Raw genomic sequence first — 26,134 nt, 5'->3', positions numbered from 1 at the left:
AACTTTTGTCAGCAAAGTGATAGCTTTGCTTTTTAATACACTGTCTAGGTTTGTGATAGCTTTCCTTCCAAGGAGGAAGCATCTTTTAATTTCATGGCTGCAGTCATAGTCTGCAGTGATTTGGAGCCTCCCCAAATAAGTCTGTCATTGGTTTCAGTTTCCCTTTCTATTTGCATTTAGTGATGGGACCAGATGCCATGATCTTAGTTTTTTAAATGTTGAGTTTTAAGCCAGCTTTTTCACTCTCCTCTCTCACCTTGATCAAGCGGCTCTTTAGTTCCTCTTCACAGTCTGCCATTAGGGTGGTATCATCTGCATATCTGAGGATGTTGGTACTTCTTTTGGCAATCTTGATTCCAGCTTGTGATTCATCCAGCCCGGCATTTTGCATGATGTATTCTGCACAGAAGTTGCATAAATAGACAATATACAGCCTTTCTGTACTCCTTAACTTTCAACCAGTCATTTGTTCCATGTAAGAGTCTATTGCTTCTTGACCCACATACAGATTTCTTAGGAAACAGATAATGTTGTCTGATATTCCTGTCTCTTAAAGAACTTTCCACAGTTTGTTGTGATCCACATAGTCAGAGGCTTTCATGTAGTCAATGAAGCTGAAGTAGATGTTAATCTCATACTCCCAATTTATCCCTCCCTCTCACCTTTCCCTTTGGTAACCATAAGTATTCTGTTTTGTACAGAAGTTGATTTGTATTATTTTTTTGGATTCCATGTATGAGTGATATCATATAGAATTTGTCTTTCTCTGCCTGACTTTCTTCACTATGTATGATAATGTCTGGGTCCATTCCCATGTTGCTGCAAATTGCAAGTTGTTTTTTTTTAATGGTTTAGTAATATTCTATCACACACACTCACACCCACCCACCCACACACACACACATGCACCCCAGTTAATGGATTATAGTCTGTGGCAAAGGGGCTTGTGTAAATCAATGAAGTTATGAGCCACACTATGTAGGGCCGCCCAAGATGGACGGATCATAGTGAAGAGTTCCAAGAAAATGTGGTCCATTGGAGGAGGAAATGGAAATCCACTCCAGTATTCTTGCCTGGAGAACCTCATGAACAGTATGAAAAGGCAAAAAGATATGACACCAGAAGCTGAGCCCCCTAGGTTAGAATGTCCAGTATGCTACTGGGGAAGAGCAAAGGACAATTAACTAAGAGCTCAGAAGGAATGAAGGGGTTAGGTCAAAGCAGAAATGATGCTCAGTTGTGGATACAGCTGGTGGTGAAAGTAAAGTCCGATGCCATAAAGAAGTGTATTGCTTAGGAACCTGGAATATTAGGTCCATGAATTAAGGTAAACTGGATGTGGTCAAGGAGGAATTGGCAAGATCGAACATTGACATCTTAGGAATTAGTGAACTGAAATGGATGGGAATGGTCAAATTTATTCAAATGACCATTATATCTACTGCTATAGGTAAGAATCTATTGAAAGAAATGGAATAACCCTCATAGTCAATAAGAGTCCAAAATGCAGTACTTGGTTGCAGTCTCAAAAATGACAAAATGGTCTCAATTTGTTTCAAAGGCAAACCATTCAACATCACAGGAATCCAAGTCTGTGCCACAGCTACTGATGCTGAAGAAATTGAAGTTGACTGGTTCTGTGAAGACCTACAAGACCTTTTGGAACACGCACCAAAAAAAGGTGTCCTTTTTATCATAGGGATTAGGAAGTAGGATTAAAAGTAGGAAGTCAGGAGTTTAACAGGCAAGTTTGGCCTTGGAATACAAAATGAACAGGGCAGAGGCTGAGTTTTTGTCAAGAGAACATGCTGGTCATAGCAAAAACCCTTTTCCAACAACTCTTCCAACAGTCTCTTGAGACTCTACACGTGGACATCACCAGATGGTCAGTACTGAAATTAAATTGACTATGTTATTTGCAGCCAAAGATAGAGAAGCTCAGTACAGTCAGCAAACACAAGACCTGGAGCTGACTGTGGCTCAGATCATGGATTCCTTATAAAATTAAGGCTTAAATTGAAGAGAGTAGGGGAAATCCCTAGATTGTTGAGGTATGACCTAAATCAGATTCTTTATGATTATACAGTTGAGGTGACAAATAGATTCAGGAGGTGACAAATAGATTCAAGGGAGTAGATGTGATAGAGTGCTTGAAGAACTATGGACGGAGGTTTGTCACATTGTACAGCAGGCAGTGACCAAAACCATCCCAAAGAAAAAGAAATGCAGGAAGGCTGTTTGTCTGTTTGAGGAGGCTTCACAAATAGCTTAGGAAAGATAAGCCAAAAGCAAGGGAGAAAGGGAAAGATAAACCCAACTGAATGCAGGGTTCCAGAGAATGGCAAGAAGAGATGAGAAGGCCTTCTTAAATGAACAATGCAGGGAGAGAGAGGAAAACAATTAGATGGGAAAAACTGGAGATCACTTCAAGAAAATTGGAGATACTAGGGGTACATTTCATGCGAGGATGGGCCTGATAAAGGACAGAAATGGTAAAGATCTATCAGAAGCAGAAGAGATAAAGAAGAGGAGGGAAGAATACACAGAACTATGCAAGAAGTCTTAATCACCTGATAATGAACATGGTTTGGCCACTCACTTAGAGCCAGACATCCTGGAGAGTGAAATCAAGTGGGCCTGAGGAAGCATTACTATGAGCAAAGTTAGTGGGGGTGACAGATTCCAGCTGAGCTGTTTCAAATCCTAAATGATTCTGTTAAAGTGCTGTGATCAAGAATTCCAGAAAAATATCTACTTTTGCTTCATTGATTACGCTAAAGCCTTTGACTTGTGGATCACAACAAACCGTGGAAAAGTCTTAGAGATGGGAATGACAGACCACATTACCTGTCTCCTGAGAAACCTGTATGAGGGTCAAGAAGCAACAGAACCAGACATGGAACAAAGGACTGGTTCAGAATTGGGAAAGGAATATGAAAAGGCTGTATATTGTCACTGTGCTCATTTAATTTCTGTGCAGAGTACATTATGCAAAATGCTGGGCTGGATGAATGACAAGCTCAAATCAACATTGCCAGGAGAAATATCAACAATCTCAATATGCAGATATCATTCTAATGTCAGAAAGTGAAGAGTAACTGAAGAGCCTCTTGATGAAGGTGCAAGAGAAGAATGAAAAAGTTGGCTTGAAATTTGATTGTAAAAAATCTAAGATCATGGTACCTGGTCCCATCACTTCATGGCAAATTGAAGGGGAAAAAGTGGAAGTGGACACCAGTTTTATCTTCTTGGGCTCTAGAATCACTGTGGCTGGTGACTAGTCCCATGAAATTGAAAGATGCTTGCTCCTTGGAAGGAAAGCTATGACAAACAGAGTGTATTAAAGAGCAGATATATCACTTTGCCGACAAAGGTTTGCATAGTCAAAGATACGGTTTTTCCAGTAGTCTCCAGGTGTGAGAGTTGGACAGGAAAGAAGGCTGAGCACTGAAGAATTGATGCTTTCAAATTGTGATGGAGAAGACCTTGGACACCAAGGAGATCAAACCAGTCAATCCTAAAGGAGATCAACTGAATTTTCATTGGAAGGACTGATGCTGAAGCTGAAGCTCCAGTACTTTGGCCACCTGATGCAAAGAGCCAACTCATTGGAAAAGACCCTGATACTGGGACAGATTTAAGGCAAAATGAGAAGGGCACGGCAAAGGATGAGATGGTTAGATAGCCTCATCAACTCAGTGGACATGAATTTGAGCAAACTGGGAGATAGTGGAGGATAGGGGAGCCTGGCGTGCTGCAGTTCATGAGGTCACAAAGAGTTGTACTTAGCAACTGAACAACAGGAACAGATATGTATACCCCATTTTGTTTATTCATTCATCTGTCGGTGGACATTTAGATTACTTCCGTGTCTTCACTATTGTGAATAGTGTTCCTGTGGACATTGGGGATGGATGTATCTTTTTGAATTAGAGATTTTTTTCCCCTTTCTTTTTAGAATATATGCCTAGAAGTGGGATTGTTGGATCATGTGGTAACTCTGTTTTTAGTTTTTATCAGAATCTCTGGACTTTTTCATTGTGGCTTCACCAATTTACATTGCCACCTACGCTGCAGGAAGGTTCCCTTTTCTTTCTACCCTCTCCAGCATTTGTTATCTGTAGTCTTTTTGATGATGGCCATTCTGAATTATGTGAGATGACAGCTCATTGTAATTTGCATTTTCATTAAGGATTGCTTTAAATCTTAATGGTGTATAATTTATAAGAAATTTTCCCCTTATGGTTAATATTCTCATTAATGGTTAAAAAAATCTTATTCTCAGGTTATGAAGATATTTTTCCATTTTCTTGAAGTTTTGTTATATTACTTTGTTATTTTGACCTGTAATTCCATGGTAACTGTGTGTGGTGTATGTGAGGGATTAGGATTCATTTTCTTTTTCATATAGCCAACTCCTGGTCCTATCACTATTTGTAGCAAAGACAGTTCTTTCCTCTTTGTTTTGCAGACTCATTTTTGTCATAAATCAAGTATCTTTATGTGTCTTCTTGGGCATAGTCTCAGATTTATAGTATGTTCCATTTGTCTATTTGATTAGTCTTGTGCTATTTTTCATACTGTCTCAATTTCTGCTTCTTTTTAAGAAGTCTTGTTATGCGGTAAAACAAGTTCTACCTCCTTGTCATTTTTGTAAAAAAATTAAGGTGTAATTGACATATAGGGCTTTCCAGGTGGCTCAGTGGTTAATAATCCATCTGTCAACACAGGAGACATGGGTTCGATCCCTGGTTGAGGAACTAAGATGCCACACGCCATGGGGAAACTCATCCGCATACTACAACCACTGAGCCTGTGTGCCACAACTAGAGAGAAGCTGGAGTGCCATAACTAAGACCCAACATAGCCTAATAAATAAATAAATAGATAATTTAAAAAACTAAGATGATTTATGAAAAAATTATATAGTTCTATTGTATTTGGGTTGCTACCATGCAAAGAGGTATAGAATAGCAGGTAGTAAGATACTCTTGGATTGATGGTTCTCCCTTTTTATCAAGATGCTGATAGTAATTCTTCAGGTTGATTTTAGGTATATGTATTAAAAATGTATAGGTTAAACTACTTGTATGTGTTCAGTCATATTTCTTAGTTTATCCTTTACAAAATATTTAGGTTTTAGATGTAGCAAAATACTAAATGTTCTTGTTCTTAAAGACATGTATTTCACATATTCATTATACATTAATATTGCTTTTATGTTTCTTTATAGATTAGAATATGGCTGCATATCCCTGCTGTCATGCAGCACATTATTCCTTTTAGGACATACGTTATCAGGTAAGTTTATAAAACTTTTCTCCCCTTGTTGTCAATATAGTAGTGTTTAAAACTGTTCATATAATAGTACAGAATTATATTGTTTGAAAGTCTTTTGCATTCACATTCCCTAGAGAAAATTTTAATTGACAATTTATAGTTTTTAATGAACATATGTATTTTTATATTTAACGTTTACTTTTAAGCAATTCATGTTGGAATTTTTTTCCCGTGAGTATAAAGAATGAGAGATTAACAGTGGTTGCATGATATTCAGCTATATTTATTCAGTAAGCAAATATATACTAAGTTTTATAGGCATAGGGAATATAGCAGAGAAGAAAAGTTACCTCCTTTTGTGTAATCTGTGTACACAATAAAAAATAATAGAGTCCATTAGAAAGTCATGAGTACCAGCTATTAAGAAGAATGCATTTGAATCAGTTCTAATGAGGTGGATGAAACTGGAGCCTATTATACAGAGTGAAGTAAGTCAGAAAGAAAAACACCAATACAGTATATTAACGCATATATATGGAATTTAGAAAGATGGTAACGATGACCCTATATGCGAGACAGCAAAAGAAACACAGATGTAAAGAACAGACTTTTGGACGCGTGGGAGAAGGCGAGGGTGGGATGATTTGAGAGAATAGCATTGAAACATGTATATTATCATATGTGAAATAGATCCCCAGCCCAGGTTCGATGCATGATACGGGGTGCTCAGGGCTGGTGCACTGGGATGACCCTGAGGGATGGGATGGGGAGGGAGGCGAGGGTGGGTGGGTTCAAGATGGGGAACATGTGTACACCCATGGCTGATTAATGGCAATGTATGGCAAAAACCACTACAATATTATAATTAGCCTCCAATTGAAATAAATAATTAAAAAATAAAAAAGAAATTGATGAGTACTACAGAGAAAAATAATGACAAGGGTGGATTGAGAGTTCTAGAGGGTAGGTCACAATTAGTAACTGTGGGTATGGAGAAAGTCTCATTGAGGAGCAAGTGATACTTGTGTTTTGTAAGTCCCAACCTATGAATGAAACCTATGATGAAGATAGAGAAAGAATTGTATTGTTTAAATGTAGGATGTAAGCTTTTGGTGTTCTCAGATTGTGTTACTTGATAATATTTAAGAGTTCTTTATAAGTTTTCTTACTCTTGCATTTGCAAAAATTTTAGTGCCTACTATTTTCCAGTTACTGTCTAAGTTATTGGAGAAAGTATCAGGAAAAGAATCAGATAATGCTGAATCCTGTGCAAGTAAAGATATAAGGTGATAGAGAATATGAGGCCTTTCAGAAAGGTGACATCTGAAGAACATGAATCTGCTCATCAGATATTAATTAGAAGGACATATTTCAGGTAGAAGGAACATAAAGGCATAGGCTTTGAAGTTGGAAAGAATATGACATTAAAAAACTAGAAATAGATTGGCAGAGAATAATGCACAGGGAAGTTCAATTATGATATGATTGATAAAATTATTTAGGACCTTCAAGCTGTTGCAAGGAATTTGAATTTACTTTTAGCAGTGGGGTCTGTTGAAGGGTTTTAAGTAGATGAATCCTGATGGCTTTGTTTTTTTTTTTTAATAGCTTAATTTTCTAGAAAGATTTGGTTATTTTGTTTGTGGCTGTGCTGGGTCTTCACTGCTTCAAGCCCATGGGCTGTGTCCAGTTGTGGAGGGTAGGGGCTTCTCTTGTTGCAGAGCACAGGTTCCAGGTGCACAGGCTTCAGTAGTTGTGGCACACGGGACTCAGTGTGCCCACGGGGCACACTGCAGCATGGGATTGTCCTGGACCAGGGATTGAAAGTGTGTCCACTGCATTGGCAGATGAATTCTTAACCACTGGATCACCAGGGAAGCCCTCATAGTGGTTTTTAAAAGATCAGGTTGGCCTTTTAGTAGCTTGGAAGTTCCCTCATAAATTATAGGAGGGTTGAAGGAGAAGCTGGGAGACCAACTGAAAAGTTAATGCAGTAGTCCTGGAAAGAAGTTAGGGATACTTGTTCAAGGATTGTTGATAAGCAATAAACTTGTACAAGGTTATTGTTATGTTTTGCAGATTCACTGGATATAGTTGAGAATGAAAGCAACAAGATTGGTGATTGTGGAGTTTAAGAAAAGGGATAGTGTAGTGGATGACACTTAACCCTTTTCTCCTTGATTCCTCTTTTTGCAGTTGGTATCATTAACTGAGATGGGAAAGACTGGGAGAGTTTAAAGACTTCATTTTTACATGCCTGTGGGACATTTAAGTGACAGTAGGAAATTGGGAGTAAAAGCATGTAATTTAGAACAACAGCATTAATTTAGGAGTTGTCAGCATAAAGAATCACTCTTAGAATCTTCTGGAGTAAATAAATGAACTCATCTAGGGAGAGAACGTAGAAAGAGAATAGAAGTGAAGCTAGGATGCAGGCCTGCATCAGGTAGCTTTTGCTGTGTAAGAAAACACCCAGCACTAGTAGCTTAAAATAACAGCCATTTATCATTTCTCACAGGTCCCTGGTTGGTTAGCTCTTCCGATCTGTGTTGACTTGGCTGGACCTGGATGCTCTAGGATAGATAACTTCATTTGTTTGTCTTGTGGTTGGCAGGTGGATTGGTCTCGGGTGGAGACAGGTGCTCATATATATTTTGGCAGTTGGCTGGATGTTATTTGGGGCATTAGCTATGTGTCTTTCATCCAGTAGGCTTTCCTGAGTCCATTTTCTTGGTAGTTGAAGAGTTCCCAGCAATAGAGAGCAAGCCCAAATGCTTTTAAGCTTCTGCTGTGTCACATTTCTTTGTGCCATTGGCCAAAGGTACTTTCATGGCAAAGTTCAGGTGCAAGGAAGTAGAGAAATGACACTTTAGATAGGAAGAGTGGTGAAGTCACATTGCAAAGACTGCTGTATGAAGTGATGGGAAGGATATGGAGTCTTTTTGCAATCCATTATGAGCCCTGAGGAGCAGTAATGTTGAAAGGTTGGGTAGAGGAGGAGGAACCAACCAAATAATATAGGTAGGGCCTGAAAGGAAAACCAGTGGATTGTGATTTTTGAAACCCAAATAGTGCTGTTTAAAATGTACACATTTTGAAAGATTTTGGCTGTGTCAGGAAGTAGATATGTTGTTTGTATGAAGTTAACTGAAACTTATTAAAAGCAAGAGCTGTATACATGACAGGTATTAGAGAATAGAAAGCTTTACTGGAGGTGTGGGTACAGAATCTGATGTTAAACCACTTGTCTCTGTGTAGTTTCTCCCTCCCTCCTTCCCTCCCTCCACCCACCTTCTATGTTGTGTTGGACTTTGCAGTTTCTGATTCATGTTGAACTCTCAGCAAAGGACACGTTGCCACAGGTCACAGTGCTTGAAGCATCACTTAGAAATAGTTTAAATTGGGGATATTAATCCCAGGATGTCAGGTTCTACTGTACTAAACATTTCGAAGTTAGGGAGCAAAGTAATATTATTGAATTTTTAAGTTGGATTAAGAAATAGGTTGCAAGTTTTTGTGTATGTTGTATTTCTGAATCATTTCAGGTATTTATGCAAGCTCTCTGATCAGGAGTTAAGGCAGAGTGCGGCTCGCAACATGGCTGACTTAATGTGGAGCACAGTGAAAGAACCATTGGACACGACGTTGTGCTTTGATAAAGAAAGCCTAGATCTTGCATTTAAGTACTTTATGTCACCTACTTTGACTATGAGGTTGGCTGGACTAAGTCAGATAACTGTAAGCTATTTTTGTTTTATTTTTGGTAATTTTTTGTTTGCCTTCTCAGGCTGTCATTATCATCATCATAATACCTACTGCTTATGGAGCCACCTATGGAGCACAATGGAGCACCATTGTGCTAAGGACTTTAAGTGCATTATTTTGTGTGGTCCTTACAAATCATTTCTTATGTGTTCTCTTTCCTCCTATTTTAAATGTGAAGAGGCAGGGACTTATAAGGATTTATACCTTAGATCTTTTTGATTTCCAGGTCCAACTCCTTCACTTGTTTTTTATATATATATGTATATATATATATATTTTTTTTTTTTAAATAATTTTTTGGGTAAAATTTCCCCCTTCTTTTTTAAAAAAAAATATTTATTATTATTTATTTCATTGTGCCAGATCTTAGTTGCAGCATGTGAGATCTAGTTCCCTGACCAGGAATTGAACCCAGGCCCCCTGCATTTGGAGCATGGAGTCTTAGCCACTGGACTACCAGGGAAGTCCTAGCTGTTCAGTTTTTTTACATTTAGAAAGCAGTGTTTTCAGGGAGAAAAAGAATAGAAGATTATAAGTAACTAATTCATTTCAGGTAGAAGCCACAGATTATTGAGCCATAGGCCAGATTTGACTAACAGAAACTTTTGGTTTGCACAGTAGCAAATACTGTTTTAAATGGTGAGAAATACATACTATTAGCTTCTCTGAGAGGGGCGGGTGGCAAGAATCTGGTGTTCTTGAATCTGTCTTCTTGCATGACAGTTTGCTTAGAGCTAAGTAGTTAGCTGCATTTTTCAGAATGGATATGCTTACTCTGGTTTACAAAGGTCTGTATTAGATTTACTCCTTTATATTTACTACCTATTTTTATAGTATAGTTATTCTGAAGTGGCTAGATTTTACCCATGTATTAGACTGTAAATGTAGAAAACAATGGCAGTTTCCCAAATCAAATCTTAAAAGTATAGGTCTAGGAAGCCTTTCTCGAATTTCATTGGGCTTCCCAGGTGGCGCTGGTGGTAAAGAACCTGTCTGCCAATGCAGGAGACATAAGAAACAGGGGTTTGGTGCCTGGGTTGGGAAGATCCCCTGGAGGAGGGCGTGGCAATCCCCTCCAGTATTCTTGCCTGGAGAATCCCCATGGCAGAGGAGCCTGGCAGGCTACAATCCATGGGGTGGCAAAGAATCTGACACTACTGAAGTGACTTGGCATGCACGCAATGACACATTACTTGCTGCTTTGCATTAAATTTTTGTGATTTTTTTCCCCTTATTCAGCTTTTTTCTAACATTCTCAGTGAAATAAAGCCCAAGTATTGCTTGTGGAATGAATTCATGTTTAAAAATGATAAATGAAATAGGCTAATTGGGAAGTATATATCTGATGATCTTATATTTTATAATTTTGATCTGATTATTGCTTTCTGATCTACATATCAAATACATCAAACTGTGTTTCTTGCCAGTTGCATAACATGCAAGAATAATTTTGGAAAAATGTTTCTTTTCTGTATAGAATCAGCTTCACACCTTCAATGATGTGTGCAATAATGAATCATTGGTATCAGACACAGAAACGTAAGTAATTTATGCATAAGTACACTATTTCAGTGTGTAGCTATTTATATGATAAATATAACTGACTATTTGAAGTGTTCACTGGAAATATTTTGCCTTGTGGTATAGCCTTTAATAAGCTTTCAGAGGAATATATTGCAACACTTAAAAAAAAACATACAGTGTTATTTTTCACAAAATACAAAGAGAGACTATACAGGAGAACTTAATAGTAAAGAATATGGTACTGATAGTTTTCGGAAACCACACTTGATGCAGGAAAAGCTCTCATTTAACTTTTTTTTTTTTTTTTTTTTTTGGAAAAACCAAGTTCATGATGCTCACGTATGAAAAAGTAGTTTTTATAACCTACAGCTTTTTAAAGTACTTAGAAATGCTTATTTTTCTAATATTCTGTTTAGTTGTCCATCCAGTATAGAAATCATTTTTTAAAATCTCAGTTGGGTAGTAATATTTTCTGCTGTAACAGAGTTCGTTAGTTTTATTTTTGCTGTGCCATTGCATGGCTTGCAGAGTCTTAGTTCCCTGTGGTTGTTTAGTGGCTCAGTTGTGTTGGACTCTTTTGTGACCCCATGGACTATAGCCCACCGTACTCCTCTGTCCATGGCATTTCCCAGGCAAGAATACTGGAGTGGGTTGCCATTTCCTTCTCTAGTGGATTCTCCAGAACCTAGGGATTGAAGTCTCCTGCTTGGCAGGCAGATTCTTTACTTCTGAGCCACTGACTAGGGATCAGACCCACACTCTTAGTTGTGAAAGTGTGGAATCCTAACCACTGGATTGCCAGAGAATTCCTCAGAGTTACACAGTTCTAAGGTGTTAGAAAATTAGTAATGATATGAATGAGTCATATTTTTGGTTTACTATAACTTTTATGCATTGATGTTAGTTCTGCTCTGTGGAGCTAATTTCCATCGAACCCATCCCTTCATGAGTTTGGAAACCAGAGACTATGCCTGTACTTTTTTTTTCTCACATATTATGGTTATTAGCTATATGGCCAGGCAGGTCATTCACTTTTGGCAACATTCTTTGTCAGTTTAAGTCCCCTTAAAATGTGTGGCCCAGAATTGGTAGTAGCTTTATAAATTCTGGTTCATACTAGGAGTACTGTTTCACACAGTCAAGATAGTAAGTAGATTATATCCAATGTATATTAAACTACATGTCTATATTTCCCTTTTGACACCTCAGTGCATCCCCTTGCACCCCTTCAGACTGCCTTTAAGAGAATTTTAAAATTGCCAATGAAGTAATCACTCCCCATCCCTGCAAAAAAGACAGAAATTAAAAGTCTTGAACTCACCAGTGTAGTAACCCTACATGTACAGGCTAGGTTTTTATGTTCCTGTGGATAGAGAGTAAGAAGGAATTCCATTTAAAAAATGTGTGAAGTTTATACATACTAAAGACATGCTTAAGAGGGAGGGGATTAAAAGTTTTGAGGAATAGTTAGTAGAGATATTTTAAGTTGGGAAGAGAAGAGTTTGTACAGTGTGGAAAGATTGGAGCAAATTCAAAGTGTGATAAACATTGTTGGAGCCTGTGAATTGTGTCTGTCTTTTTAAGCAGTTTTATTAAGGTATAGATAATGCACATATCATAAAACTGTTTTTATAATGAATTCTAGCAAATTTACAGAGTTGTACAACTTTCATCACAGTCCAATTGTAGAACATTTATATTACTTCAGAGGGATCCCTTTTGCCCATTTGTAGTCATTTGTATCCCTCCCCCCCCCCCCCCCCCCTTCCTGTACCATGGCATGTGGAATCTTAGTTCCCTGGCCAGGGATTGCACCCATGCCCCCTGCAGTGGAAGCTCAGAGCCTTAGCCACTGGACTGCCAGGGAATTATGTCAATCCCCATTCTTTTTTTGTTGTTTGTTTTTTAAAATTAATTTTTTATTTTAATTGGAGGCTAATTACTTTATAATATTGTAGTGGGTTTTGCAATACATTGACATGAATCAGCCATGGGTGTACATGTGTTCCCCATCCTGAACCCCCCTCCCACCTCCCTCCCCATCCCATCCCTCAGGGTCATCCCAACGCACCAGCCCTGAGCACCCTGTCTCATGCATTGAACCTGGGCTGGCAATCTATTTCACATATGGTAATATACATGTTTCAATGCTATTCTCTCAAATCATCCCACCCTCGCCTTCTCCCACAGAGTCCAAAAGACTCTTCGTTACATCTGTGTCTCTTTTGCTCTCTCTCATGTAGGGTCATCGTTACCATCTTTCTAAATTCCATATATGTGCGTTAATACACTGTATTGGTGTTTTTCTTTCTGACTTCACTCTGTATAATAGGCTCCAGTTTCATTCACCTCATTAGAAGCGATTCAAATGTATTCTTTTTAATGGCTGAATAATATTCCATTGTGTATGTGCACCACAGCTTATCCATTCATCTGTGGATGGACATCTAGGTTGCTTCCATGTTCTGTCTATTGTAAACAGTGCTGCGATGAACATTGGGGTACCCATGTCTCTTTCAGTTCTAGTTTCCTTGGTGTGTATGCCCAGCAGTGGGTCAATCCCCATTCTTATCCCCAGCCCCATTAATAATCTTTGTCTATAGATTTGCCCATTTTGGGGGTTTGCTATAAATGGAATCATATGATAGTGTTTATTTTCAATTGCCACCTTTCACTTACACTGTTTATTTTGCGGGCTCATTCATGTTGTGGTATGAATCAGTACTTCATTCCTTTTTATTGGTGAATAGTGTTACATTATATAGCTTTATCACATTTTGTTTATTCTTTTACCAAATTGATGGATATTTTGATTGTTTCTACTTTTTGGTTAGCATGAATAATGCTACTTTAAATATTTGTGTATAAGTCTTTTTGGACATATGTTTTCATTTCTCTTGGTAGATACATAGGTATGATCAGCTGGTTTGTAAGGTCATTTTATGTTTATCTTTTAAAGAAACTGTCAAAATGTTTTCCAGCATTCCTGTATTATATTTCCACTAGTAATATATGAAGGTTTCAGTTTTCCCCAATCTCATCAACACTTGTTTTTACCTGTATTTTTGATTATAGCCATTATAGTGGGTGTTAGTGTCATTTCATTATGACTTTTATTTGTATTTGCCTAATTACCAGTGATGTTGAGCATCTTTTTATATGGTTATTTGCCATTCTGTTTCTTCTTTGGTGAATTGTTTGTTCACTTTTTGGCCTAGTTTTTAGTTGGGTTATTTGTCTTGTTTTACAGATTAACATACAATCTGTACCACAGAATGTTAATGTGTGCTTAAGAAGAATTTATTCAGCTGTTGTATGGAGTGTTCTATAGGTGTCTCTTGAAAGTCAAAGTGAAGTCGCTCAGTTGTGTCCGACTCTTTGCGACCCCATGGACTGTAGCCCACCAGGCTCTTCGTCCATGGGATTCTCCAGGCAAGAATACTGGAGTGGGTCGCCATTTCCTTCTCCAGGGGATCTTCCCGACCCACGGATCGAGCCTAGGTCTCCCGCATTGCAGGCGCATGCTTTAACCTCTGAGCCACTAGGGAAGCCCTTAGGTGTCTCTTAGGTCTAGGGAACTTGTAATGTTTGTCTTCAGTATCCTTGTTGATTTTTTAATCTACTTGTTCCAGTCTGTTATTAAAAGTAGGGCATTGAAGTCTCTGACTTTAATTTATCCTCATTTTGTGGGTTCTGTTTTTATTAATTTGCCTGTGTGCTACAGTTTATTTGTAACCCCCAAATCAATACTTTTGGTTCTTCATAGTCGTGCTGAAATGCACAGAGCAATAAGAAAGTCTCCCAACGTGCACATTCCCAGCTGAAGTCATATAAAGTGATGCTCTGTTTTCTTGTTTTAGCACTGGTTTAGAAAGGACCAGGGGATGGAAGTGGTAGGAGGCTGTGCAGGATAGTGCAAGAAGCTGTGACTCTGGGCCAGTTGGAGGGATATGAGTCTCACGTCTAGTACTTGATATTGGGGCAGTAGTCATGTGTGGATGTGGGAGTTGGACTATAAAGAAAGCCGAGCACTGAAGAATTGATGCTTTTGAACTGTGGTGTTGGAGAAGACTCTTGAGAGTCCTGTGGAGTGCTAGGAGATCTAACCAGTCCATCCTAAAGGAAATCAGTCCTGAATATTCATTGGAAGGACTGATGCTGAAACTCCAATACTTTGGCCACCTGATGCAAAGAACTGACTCATTGGAAAAGACCCTGATGCTGGGAAAGATTGAAGTCAGGAGGAGAAGGGGACGACAGAGGATGAGATGATTGGATGGCATCACTGATTCGATGGACATGAGTTTGAGTAAACTCCGGGAGTTGGTGATGGACAGGGAGGCCTGGTGTGCTGCAGTCCATGGGGGCGCAAAGAGTCGGACATGACTGAGCAGCTGAACTGAACTGAGCCATGTCACTGAACACTTCTGATGCTCATTTTCTGTTTTGTAAAACGAAAATAGAATCTGAAAAGAAGTTCTTTTTTTTTAAATTTGATATTCAAGAGTTCAATATGAGTTTATTCAGTGCAGAGATTTTATAGGATTCAGTTGCCATGAGTAAAAAATGAGAATTGACTGTATTTATTTGTTCTTTCAGTTCTATGGTGAAATAGAATATACAATGGAATACTAGTCACCCATAAAAAGAATGAAATTTTGCCATTTATGGTAACATGGATGGACCTTGAGGGCATTATACTAAGTGAAATAAGTCAGAAAGATATCATATGGTCTCATTTATATACAGACTTTAAAAACCAAAAACCCTAAGCTCAAAGATAGAATATATTGGTAGTTGTCAGAGGTGTGGAGGTCAGAGGAGGGCAGAAGAGGTGAGGGAGGTCAAAAGATACAAATGTCTAGTTACAAAATAAGTAAGTTATAGAAGTGGTAATGTATAGCATGGTGGCTATAGTTAATAATATTGTATTGCATATTTGAAAATTATTAGAGTAGATCTTAAAAGTCCTCATCACAAAGGAAAAAAAAATTTTGTAACACCATCATAGTGGATGTTAACTAGACTTACTATAATTTAGCTATATACTTACACAATCATTTAGCTATATATACAAATATTGAATCATCATGTTGTGCATTTGGAACTAATCATGTTATTTGTCCATTGTACCTCAGTTATAAAAAGTTTTTAGAAAAAGCGTATCGAAGAAAACAACATGGTAACACTTAAATGAGAACCATGTCTCTTTTTCCAGAGGGAATGGGGAAGGGGAAGGGTGTTGATGAACTTTTTATGATGACAGTTTTACATAAAGGGAAAAGTCTCCCTTGCATTGTTCTGACTGAAGTGGAAACTTCAAAACAAATACTAGTTTTGTGAAACAATATTTCTTTGAAGAAGTTCTGCAAATGAATTGTAGACCAAATTGTGTACTTAATGTTACTATGTGAGATTTGCATTTAATCAAAGTCTGTGTCTTCTTTCAGTCAGTCTAACCAATGAGTCATATTATTGCACTGAGTCATTCTTTTAAAGAGAACCCACTCTAGGAAGCACTTGATGCTAATAACATGTTCCTTTTACTCATTAAAGCGGTGGGTAATAGTAATCTAAGAAAAATATTCAGGGGTTCAGTATTAGCTAACTCAGTGCAGTGACATTGTATGATACAACTACCAGGGGTGATGAGAATTGGCTGTATTTCTTTTTCTCTCTCAATTTTTGTTGGTTTTGGCTGCATGTACTTTAGGACATTTTGTTGGGTACACTCTGTTTATAGTTACTATGTTATGTTGATAATTTCATCCTTTCATCATCCTAAAATGTCTGTCTTTGTCTCTTTAAAACAATATTTGACTTAGTTCATTTCGTTTGATGTTAGTATAACCAGTGTAACTTTATTATGTTTACTCTTTTTCCTTCCTCTTACTTTCAACCTGTTTGTATTTTTGGATCTAACATACATCTCTTGATGACAGCATTTGGTTGGATTGGGGAAAAAAATCCACTCTTACACAGTACTCCCTTATGATTGTATTATTTAATTCAGTAACTGTATAGTTGGAGTTATGCCTGCCATTTTGCTTTTGGTTTTTTTATGTCTTAATTAAAATTTTTTTTCTGTTTCTCCTTTACTGCCTTATTTTGCAGTGTATATAGTAGTATAGTTGTCTCTTGGTATGTGTTGGGAATTGGTTCTAGACCACCTGAGGATATCAAAATTTAAGTGTTATGTAAATAGTTGTCAGCATGTGGCAAATTCAACTTTTGCCTTTTGGAACTTATGAGAATTTTTTTAAGAAATATTTTTGATCCTTTTTTGTTTGCATCTATGGATGCAGAATCCATGGATACAGAGAACCAACTGTATACCATTTTAATTCTATTTTTTTATACTTTAAAAATTAGTGGTTGCTTTATGGGTTACAGTATGCATCTTTATTACTGTCTACTTCAGATTAATAACAATTCTAATAAAATATAGGAACATTGCTTCAGTATAGCTCTATTTTCTGATAAAAAGTCTGCTGTTAATCTTATTGTAGTTCTTCTGTACATGTTTGGTTTGTTTTTTTTTTTTTTGCTGTTTTTAAGATTTTTCTGTTGGTCGTTGGCTTTTAGGAATTTGATTGTGGTGTCTCTGGGCGTTGATATCCTTGTGTTTAACTTAGTTGGAGTTTATTATGGTTCTTGAATGTGTAGATGAACATTTTTCTTCAAATTTGGGATGTTTGACCATAATTTCTTCAAATTTTCTTTCTGCTCCCCTTAGTCCTTATGGGAGTCCCAGTTGTGTGTATGTTTCCAGGGTCCTGAATGGTTGTTATTGATAATGTTGTCCAATTTTACACTTACTTTGAATGTTTTTCAAGAAACTGAAAGAATTATTTTTAGTTGTTGAATTATCTTTTTCTATGTTAAAGAAATCATGGAGTTGATTTGTGGATCGTAGCTTCTGTCAGCCTACTCAGAAATAGGTGAAATATACCACTAGTAGTTTTATTTTAATGTTTGACCCTTTGAGGCCATATGTCTAATTCATAGCTTCTTTTTAAAAATATTTATAATAATTTTAAAATTAAAAATAATTCTTTTGTGGATAAACAAGAAAAGGAATTGTTAATTTCTTCCCGGTTTTTCTGTGTATAATTTATGTTGCTGAAAATACTTGGAATCTTTGCACTACACATCCTGTTTTGAAACCTATTTTCTTCTTCCCACAGTATATGTAACACTACTTTTTTCATTAGGTGTTCTTCTGTGGTAACCATTTAAAAATTTTTAAAAGAATTAATCTGAAAGGGCTTGGATCAATTAAAGTGAATCAACAATTAATAACTTTCCAAAACAAGTACCAGGCCCAGGTGGGTTCACTAGTAAATTTAACCAAATATTTAAGGAAGAAATTATACCAGTTCTCTACAGTTTCTTTCAGAAAATAGCAGAAGGAAGCCTTCCTTACTCATTGAGGCCAGCATTACCCTAATAGCAAAACCAGACAAAGACATTACAAGAAAAGAAAACTACAGACCAGTATTTCTCATGAACAAACATATGAAAACCCTTAGAAAATATTAGCATATTGAATCCAACAAGGTATAAAAAGAATGATACATCACAACCAAGTGAGATTTATCTCAGGTATTCAAGGCTGGTACAGCATTTCAAAGTCAATTAATGTAAAGTCAAAATTTGACAAAGTCAGACTTTACCATTCATGGTAAAAACTCTCAGTAAATTAGGCACAGAAGGGAACTAAATCAACCTGATAAAGGCCATCTGCAAAACCTCCTACTGCTAACACCATACTTAATGATGTGAAGGTGAAAGTTTTTCCACTAAGATCAGGAACAAAGAAAGGGTATCCCTTCTCACCACTGCTCTTCAGCGTATTGGAAGGTTGGAGGACTGACATTACCCACCTTCAACAGTTACTCTAAATTTACAGTGATCAAGACAGTGCAGTTTTGGTGATAGAACAGACAGATCAGTGGAACAGAATACGATGCTCAGAAATAGGCCCATATAAATACAGTCAGCTGATACTTGACAAAGGTGCCAAGACAGTACAATGTAGCAGAGATAGAATTTCCAACAAATAGTATCGAAACAATTGGACAACCAAGTGGAAAAAAAAATCTAGATGTAGATCTCACACTCTTTACAAAAGTTAATTCAAAATGAATCACATGCCTAAACATAGGATGCAAAACTAGAAAACTCCTAAAAGAATATAGGAAAAAACCTAAATGACCTAGGCTATGGTGGTGACCTTTTGAATACCATACCATGATCCATGAATTAATAAGCTGGACTTCTTCAAAAAACTTCTGTTCTGGGAAAGACAGTGTCAAGAGAAGGAGAAGACAAGCCATAGACGGGGGAAAACATTTGCAGAAGACATCTGATAAAGAATTGTTATCCAGAATATACAAAGAACTCTTAAATATTTAACAGTAAGAAAATGAACAATCAGATTGAAAATACGCTGACTTTAGCAGACAGCTACACCAAGGAAGATATACAGATAGCACATGAACACATGCATACATCAGGGAAATGCCAATCAAAACAAAGATGAGATTCTGCTACACACCTATTGGAATAGTCAAAATGCACAGCACTGGTAACACCAGATACTGACAAAGAGTAAAGCAGCAGAAACACTCGTTCATCACTGGTGGTAATGCAAGAAGGTATAGCTACTTTGGAAGACAGTTTCATGGTTTCTTACAAAACTCAGCATAACCTTATGATCCAGTAGTCTTGTTCCCTGGCAGTTACCCAAAGAATTTGAAAACTTATATCCACACAAAAACTTGCACATGGGTGCTTACAGCAGCTTTAATCATAATTGCCCAAACTTGAAAGAAACCAATGGGTTAATGACAATGAAGGAAAATGGATTATGCTGAGTGAAAAAAAAAAAATCTAAATTATAAAAAAATCACATACCTTATCTTTTACATGAAATTCTAGAAAATTTAATAACAAAGCAGATCACTGATTGTCTGGGCAGTGGGGGTGAGAGCTGAGAAAAGATAAAGTGTCATAAAGAAACTTTTTGGGTTGATGTGTTATCTTGACAGTGCTAATGGATTCATAGATGTATATGTAAGCTTGAGTTCACTGAACTATATACTTTAAATATGTTCAGTTTATTATGTTTCACACATATCTTAAAGCTATAAAAGACAAATTAACTGATAAACTGACACTGTGTATTGTTGGGCTTCCCTGGTGGCTCAGTCAGTAAAGAATCTGCCTACAATGCAGGAGACCTGGGTTCGATCCCTGGGTTGAGGAGATCCCCTGGAGAAGAAAGTGGCTACCCACTCCAATATTCTTGCCTGGAGAATTCCATGGATAGAGGAACTTGGCCAGCTACGTAATAGTTTAATTTCTGTGCCAGTGATTTATTACTCTAAAAGAAAGTTGTTAGCTCTTTTCCAAAAATGAAGGAAAATCTAAAACTGTTTAGGAATAAAAAGTTCACATATTGAAATGAAGGGTGAATTGTTCATGATAAATGTAGCCAAGTGTTCTGAACAGTCAGTTGATACCCGACTCTTAAGCAGAACCTTTTTGAGTATCAGGCAGGGGAGTTACCGTTTGGCTTGGAGATTTTTCTTTCCCGCCCCCCGCACTTTGGTAACCTACTTTTATGATATCTACTCATAGTGGCTCGTGCTTGATCACTCAGTGTCTGACTTTTTGTGACTCCCATGGACTGTATAGCCCACAAGGCTTCTCTATTCATGGGATTTCCCAGGCAAGAATAATGGAGTGGATTGCCATTTCCTTCTCCAGGGGAATCTTCCCAACCCGGGAATTAAATCAGCATCTCCTACATTGGCAGGCGGATTCTTTATCACTGAGCCACCAGGGAAGCCCAGCCATAGCAGACCTACGGGAAAACCTTCCTTGAATGCTTCAGTGTCTACTGTGGAAATAATGGGAAGGCATGATCTTTGAGTCAGAAAATGTATCGCTTTCTGGGTGTTACCCTTGGTATTCTCCCCTGTGTACCTGGTATTCTCCCCTATGCACCTGGTATTAGTTAGCCTAACTTTTCAGAATTTTTTTGTTTGTTCATAAATTTAGGTAGTAATATCATTTCTTGATTTCTGTTTCAGTTACTCTTTGTAGTACTATTAACAGTTAATTGTATATAGTCACTTCTTTACTCCAGTATCCTTGCCTGGAAAATCTTCTGGACACAGGAGCCTGGTGGGCTGCAGTCCATGGGGTTGCAAAGAGTTGGGCACGACTGAGCAACTAACACACTAACACTTATAATTTGTATGTGAGCAGTTTTGGGTTTTCACCTGAGTCTGCTTTCAGACATGGGACAAAATGATACTAATAGTTTTTGAAATGTATAAACTATTTTTTTTATTTGACTTTAGGTCCATTGCAAAAGAACTTGCAGACTGGCTTATAAGCAACAATGTGGTAGAGCATATATTTGGACCAAATTTACATATTGAGGTTTGTGGACTTTTATATGACTTATCTGCTCTATTAAGAGAGAAAGTTTTTAAAAATTAACTATAATAAGGTTTTCTTTCCCAGATTATCAAACAGTGCCAAGTGATTTTGAATTTTCTGGCAGCTGAAGGGCGATTGAGTACTCAGCATATTGACTGCATTTGGGCTGCTGCACAGGTAATATCAACAGCTTACATTTATTAAATACTTCCTTATTATATGTTCTAAGTGCTTACTCCCTTATAAGGTGAATTCTGTTACCATTTTGTAGCTAAAGAAACCAAGACATGGGAAAAATTGGGGATCAAATCTGTGAATCCATGTCTTATCTTACTGTACAAGTGGTATAATTAAAGGAAGTGAGAGCTAGTCAGTTAGAGGTTCTTGGTTTATTAAGAGACATTTTCCTATTATTATCATTTATACAATCAGTGCTTCTGTCCTGAACATTGTAATTTTTTTTTTCTATTATACTATCTTCTTTTTTAATTTAATTTTTGAATAGGCTCATTTCCATATGGTTTAAATTTCAAAAAATTGATATCTTTTCAAAAAAGATATTCTATACATTTTCCCCTTTCTACCAGTCTCATGCATGTAGTTCCTTATCTCTCAGGTGCATCATAAATTTTCTGTATAAATTTCTAATTGTAAACAGTAAACATTTTTCTTTCCACTTTGCTTTTCCACAGATGTATTGTACTAAATGGACTTGGTTTTTTTTCACTTAACATTTTGTCCTGGAGATTATTATTCCATATAAGTAACATAAAGCACTTAATTTTTTAAGGACTAGATAGTGTTTTATTATATGCATGTACCATAGTTTATTTAACCAATTCTTGTTCATAGGCACTATCTTTTTCTAATCTTTTCCATTACAAACAGTGCCATAAGAGGTAACCTATTTACAGTCATTTCATCCAAGTGCAAAACCATTATGTAGGATAAATTCCTACTTGTAGGTAGAATTGTTACATTAAAATTTATGTGTGGTTTACTTATGGTAGCTCATGGTGTGATAGTGCCACTTTGACCTCTTGCCGTTGTTTAGTTGCTAAGTCGTGTCTGACTCTTTGCAGTCCCATGGACTGAGGCATGCCAGGCTTCCTTCTCTTCTGTCTCCCAGAGTTTGCTCAAATACATGCATGTCCATTGAGTTGGTGATGCTATCTAATCATCTCATCCTCTGCCACCCTTTTCTCCTTTTGTCTTCAATCTTTCACAGCATCAAGGTCTTTTCCAGTGAGTTGGCTCTTCACGACAAGTGGTCCAAGTACTGGAGCTTAAACTTCAGCATCATTCCTTATCTTTTCACCTCTAAGTGAAAGGAAGTCCTTATCCTTATCCTCCTCAATTAGTTGTATTAAACTCCTTTTTATTTGCTAAACTAGTGAGTGAAAAGTGTTATCATTGATGTTTTAAATTTGGATTTCTTTAATGTGAATCAGGTTGAAAATCTTGTGTTTAAGAACCCTTTTTGTTTCCGGGAATGTTTATATTCTTTGCCATTTATCAATTGCTTTACTTTTTTTTTGTAGGAGATCTTTATATATCAATGAAATTGGACTTTTTGTCTGTTAGGAGTTATGACTACATTTTGCTTTGATGTCTCCTTGCTTAATTCAGGTGGTTTTTGCAGTTGAGTTTCAAGTACGTGGTTTCAGACTTGTGGTTGAAGTTTTTATGGCCTGTGGCTTTTGTGTTATGGTTTGAAATGCATTTCAAGATTACAACAAAATTCACCTTTAGTTCCTTTCTGTACATTTTGTTTCAATTTTGTTTTTTAATCTTCGATCCAGTAGGAATTTATCATATACATACCCAATATTTCCCCTCCCAATTTTTGATTGTGTTGTCCCCATTCCATTTGTTCAGTAATTCTCCTCACTGACTTGAGACACTAGTTTTATCTTGACTGGGTCAATTTCTGAACTTGGTAGACTGACGTTTTTGTGTATATAGTCATGATCTGTATACCAGGGATTGGTAAAGTTATAGCCTTGGGCTGGACACTTGATTTTGTAGTTTGTTTGCCCCATAGCTTTGCCTGTTCATTTTCATATTGTCTGTGGCTGCTTCTACACTGCAGTGGCAGAATACAATATCTGTTACAGAGAATGTATCACCTGTAATCCTAAAATATTTACTGTCTGGTGCATCGAGAAAACATTTGTTAGTCCCTGCTTTTATACTCATATCTTTTCTTTTTTCGCCTTGTGTCTGTGTAACATTTCTTAATATGTTGCAAAGCTGATCCTTTATATATATTTTAAAGAATCTGTGTCTCATTTATTTTTCCATGTGAGTTTTAGCATTGACTTACCCTTTAAAAATATTATTTTCATTGTTATAATGATTATTTTGAAAAGTGCTATCTTATCCAAGTTGTGATATGCCATTTGTTTTATTTTGTTTCTTTCAGCATTTCAGAGTTACTTGCATATAGATTTTATCATATGTTAAGCTCATTCTTAAGGGTTTTAATTTTATATATTATTGCTATTAAAATAGCCATTTCTCCCCTTATACTTGCTTTCATCCATTATATTTTTGTTTCATCCATATTCTTAATGATCACAACATATATACATAAACTTTTAATATACTTACACTTTTTCAAATTTTTGATTTTTAATTTTTATTCATAGCAAGACAAAATATCAGAACAATGATATATTAAGTAATACAGAATAAGTAACTAGGAGTAATGAAGCATTGTTTATTGAAACTGAAATTCATCACATTTAAATTGATCAGATCAGATCAGATCAGTCACTCAGTCGAGTCTGACTCTTTGCGACCCCATGAATCACAGCACACCAGACCTCCCTGTCCATCACCAACTCCCGGAGTTCACCCAGACTCACGTCCATCGAGTCAGTGATGCCATCCAGCCATCTCATTCTCTGTCGTCCCTTTCTCCTCATGCCCCCAATCCCTCCCAGCATCAGAGTCTTTTCCAGTGAGTCAACTCTTCGCATGAGGTGGCCAAAGTACTGGAGTTTCAGCTTTAGCATCATTCCTTCCAAAGAAATCCCAGGGCTGATCTCCTTCAGAATGGACTGGTTGGATCTCCTTGCAGTCCAAGGGACTCTCAAGAGTCTTCTCCAACACCACAGTTCAAAAGCATCAATTCTTCGGTGCGCAGCCTTCTTCACAGTCCAACTCTCACATCCATACATGACCACAGGAAAAACCATAGCCTTGACTAGACAGACCTTTGTTGGCAAAGTAATGTCTCTGCTTTTGAATATGCTATCTAGGTTGGTCATAACTTTCCTTCTAAGGAGTAAGCGTCTTTTAATTTCGTGGCTGCAGTCACCATCTGTAGTGATTTTGGAGCCCAGAAAAATAAAGTCTGACACTGTTTCCACTGTTTCCCCATCTATTTCCCATGAAGTGGTGGGGCTGGATGCCATGATCTTCATTTTCTGAATGTTGAGCTTTAAGCCAACTTTTTCACTCTCCTCTTTTTAGTTCCTCTTCACTTTCTGCCATAAGGGTGGTGTCATCTGCATATCTGAGGTTATTGATATTTCTCCCGGCAATCTTGATTCCAGCTTGTGCTTCATCCAGCCCAACGTTTCTCATGATGTACTCTGCATAGAAGTTAAATAAGCAGGGTGACAATATACAGTCTTGACGAACTCCTTTTCCTATTTGGAACCAGTCTGTTGTTCCATGTCCAGTTCTAACCGTTGCTTCCTGACCTGCATACAAATTTCTCAAGAGGCAGATCAGGTGGTCTGGTATGCCATCTCTTCCAGAATTTGCCACAGTTTATTGTGCTCCACACAGTCAAAGGCTTTGGCATAGTCAATAAAGCAAAAATAGATGTTTTTCTGGAACTCTCTTGCTTTTTCTATGATCCAGCAGATGTTGGCAATTTGATCTCTGGTTCCTCTGCCTTTTCTAAAACCAGCTTGAACATCAGGAAGTTCATGGTTCACATATTGCTGAAGCCTGGCTTGGAGAATTTTGAGCATTACTTACTAGCGTGTGAGATGAGTGCAATTGTGCGGTAGTTTGAGCATTCTTTGGCATTGCCTTTCTTTGGGATTGGAATGCAAAGTGGCCTTTTCCAGTCCTGTGGCCACTGCTGAGTTTTCCAAATTTGCTGGCATATTGATACTATGTTATTAAAACTTCTAGCATTTTATCCTGGCAAAAATTTGAATTCACCTAATAAGGAAATTATTAAAAACTTCTGGCATAATCCATAATATAGTCTGAAATTACTTAAAATATTTATAAAGGATAGTTTAATGAGATGAAATAAATATATTTGAAAGATTATTTTATTTGCATATTCCTGTGATTTGTTACTGTTTAACTTTTGACTGTACTACAGATTTCAAATTATCAGGAATTTTTACATTTTGAGTACCAACTATAACAGACATCAGGTTACAGGTTGTCTAGGGTTGGTTGGTTGGTTTCATACGGTCTTGCCTGAGTCTTTTTTCCTTCCCTCTGGAGTAAGTTTTTGAAATCACTTTGCACAGTTGATATGCATACCTACACACACTTCACCCAGTAACAATTGGATTGTCTGCTATTTTTTTCATTGTTTGTATCAAAACTCTTCTTTTGGAATCCAAGCAGAAAAGAGATAAGGGTGACATATGGGAAATTGAAAAAATGTGTAAAGTGGTTTATAAATATTTGAAAAATGCTTATCTTTGATTATAATTAAATGTAAGCTCAGCTAACATTATATCATTTTCACCTATTAGTTAATTCTCATTATGTTTGACAATATACTCTGTTAACCAGAGTATGGTGTAACTTTAGGAGAACAACATAGCAGTTCTCTTTCTAGTTTATTTGTCTTCTAAATACATGTACATGAAAATGTTTGATATACCACTGACTATGCTACTAGACCATGAATGTCTGTCACGTGGGACTAAATGAGTTTTGGGAAAGCCATTTAGTAGAATGTTCGGTGGCCATGAGGAGGACCTAACCTGATATATTTTGTTCTTGTGGAACCACCTCCAAGATATATTTTTATTAAATAATACGGTAGTAGATTTTATATTAAGAGAAACAGTAAGTACTCAGTGTATTCTCCCACTGTGTATTAAAACACTGGTAAAAAGAG

General features: G+C 37.0%; 1 protein-coding gene across 8 annotated transcripts in view; it reads left to right on the top strand.

The window, feature by feature from the left end:
* Positions 1-26,134, top strand: part of USP34 (ubiquitin specific peptidase 34) — a 246,396-nt gene that overhangs the window by 71,471 nt on the left and 148,791 nt on the right. For all 8 annotated transcript variants that reach the window (XM_055540390.1, XM_055540389.1, XM_055540391.1 and 5 more), the window contains exons 6-10: positions 5,234-5,301; positions 8,826-9,018; positions 10,523-10,584; positions 20,943-21,024; positions 21,109-21,201. In XM_055540390.1, the coding sequence (XP_055396365.1) occupies positions 5,234-5,301; positions 8,826-9,018; positions 10,523-10,584; positions 20,943-21,024; positions 21,109-21,201 (498 nt within the window). The remainder of the gene's footprint in view (positions 1-5,233; positions 5,302-8,825; positions 9,019-10,522; positions 10,585-20,942; positions 21,025-21,108; positions 21,202-26,134) is intronic.

Source organism: Bubalus kerabau, chromosome 11 (assembly GCF_029407905.1).
Source record: "Bubalus kerabau isolate K-KA32 ecotype Philippines breed swamp buffalo chromosome 11, PCC_UOA_SB_1v2, whole genome shotgun sequence".
NCBI classification, from domain to species: domain Eukaryota; kingdom Metazoa; phylum Chordata; class Mammalia; order Artiodactyla; family Bovidae; genus Bubalus; species Bubalus kerabau.
This window is presented reverse-complemented; position numbering and strand designations above follow the sequence as displayed.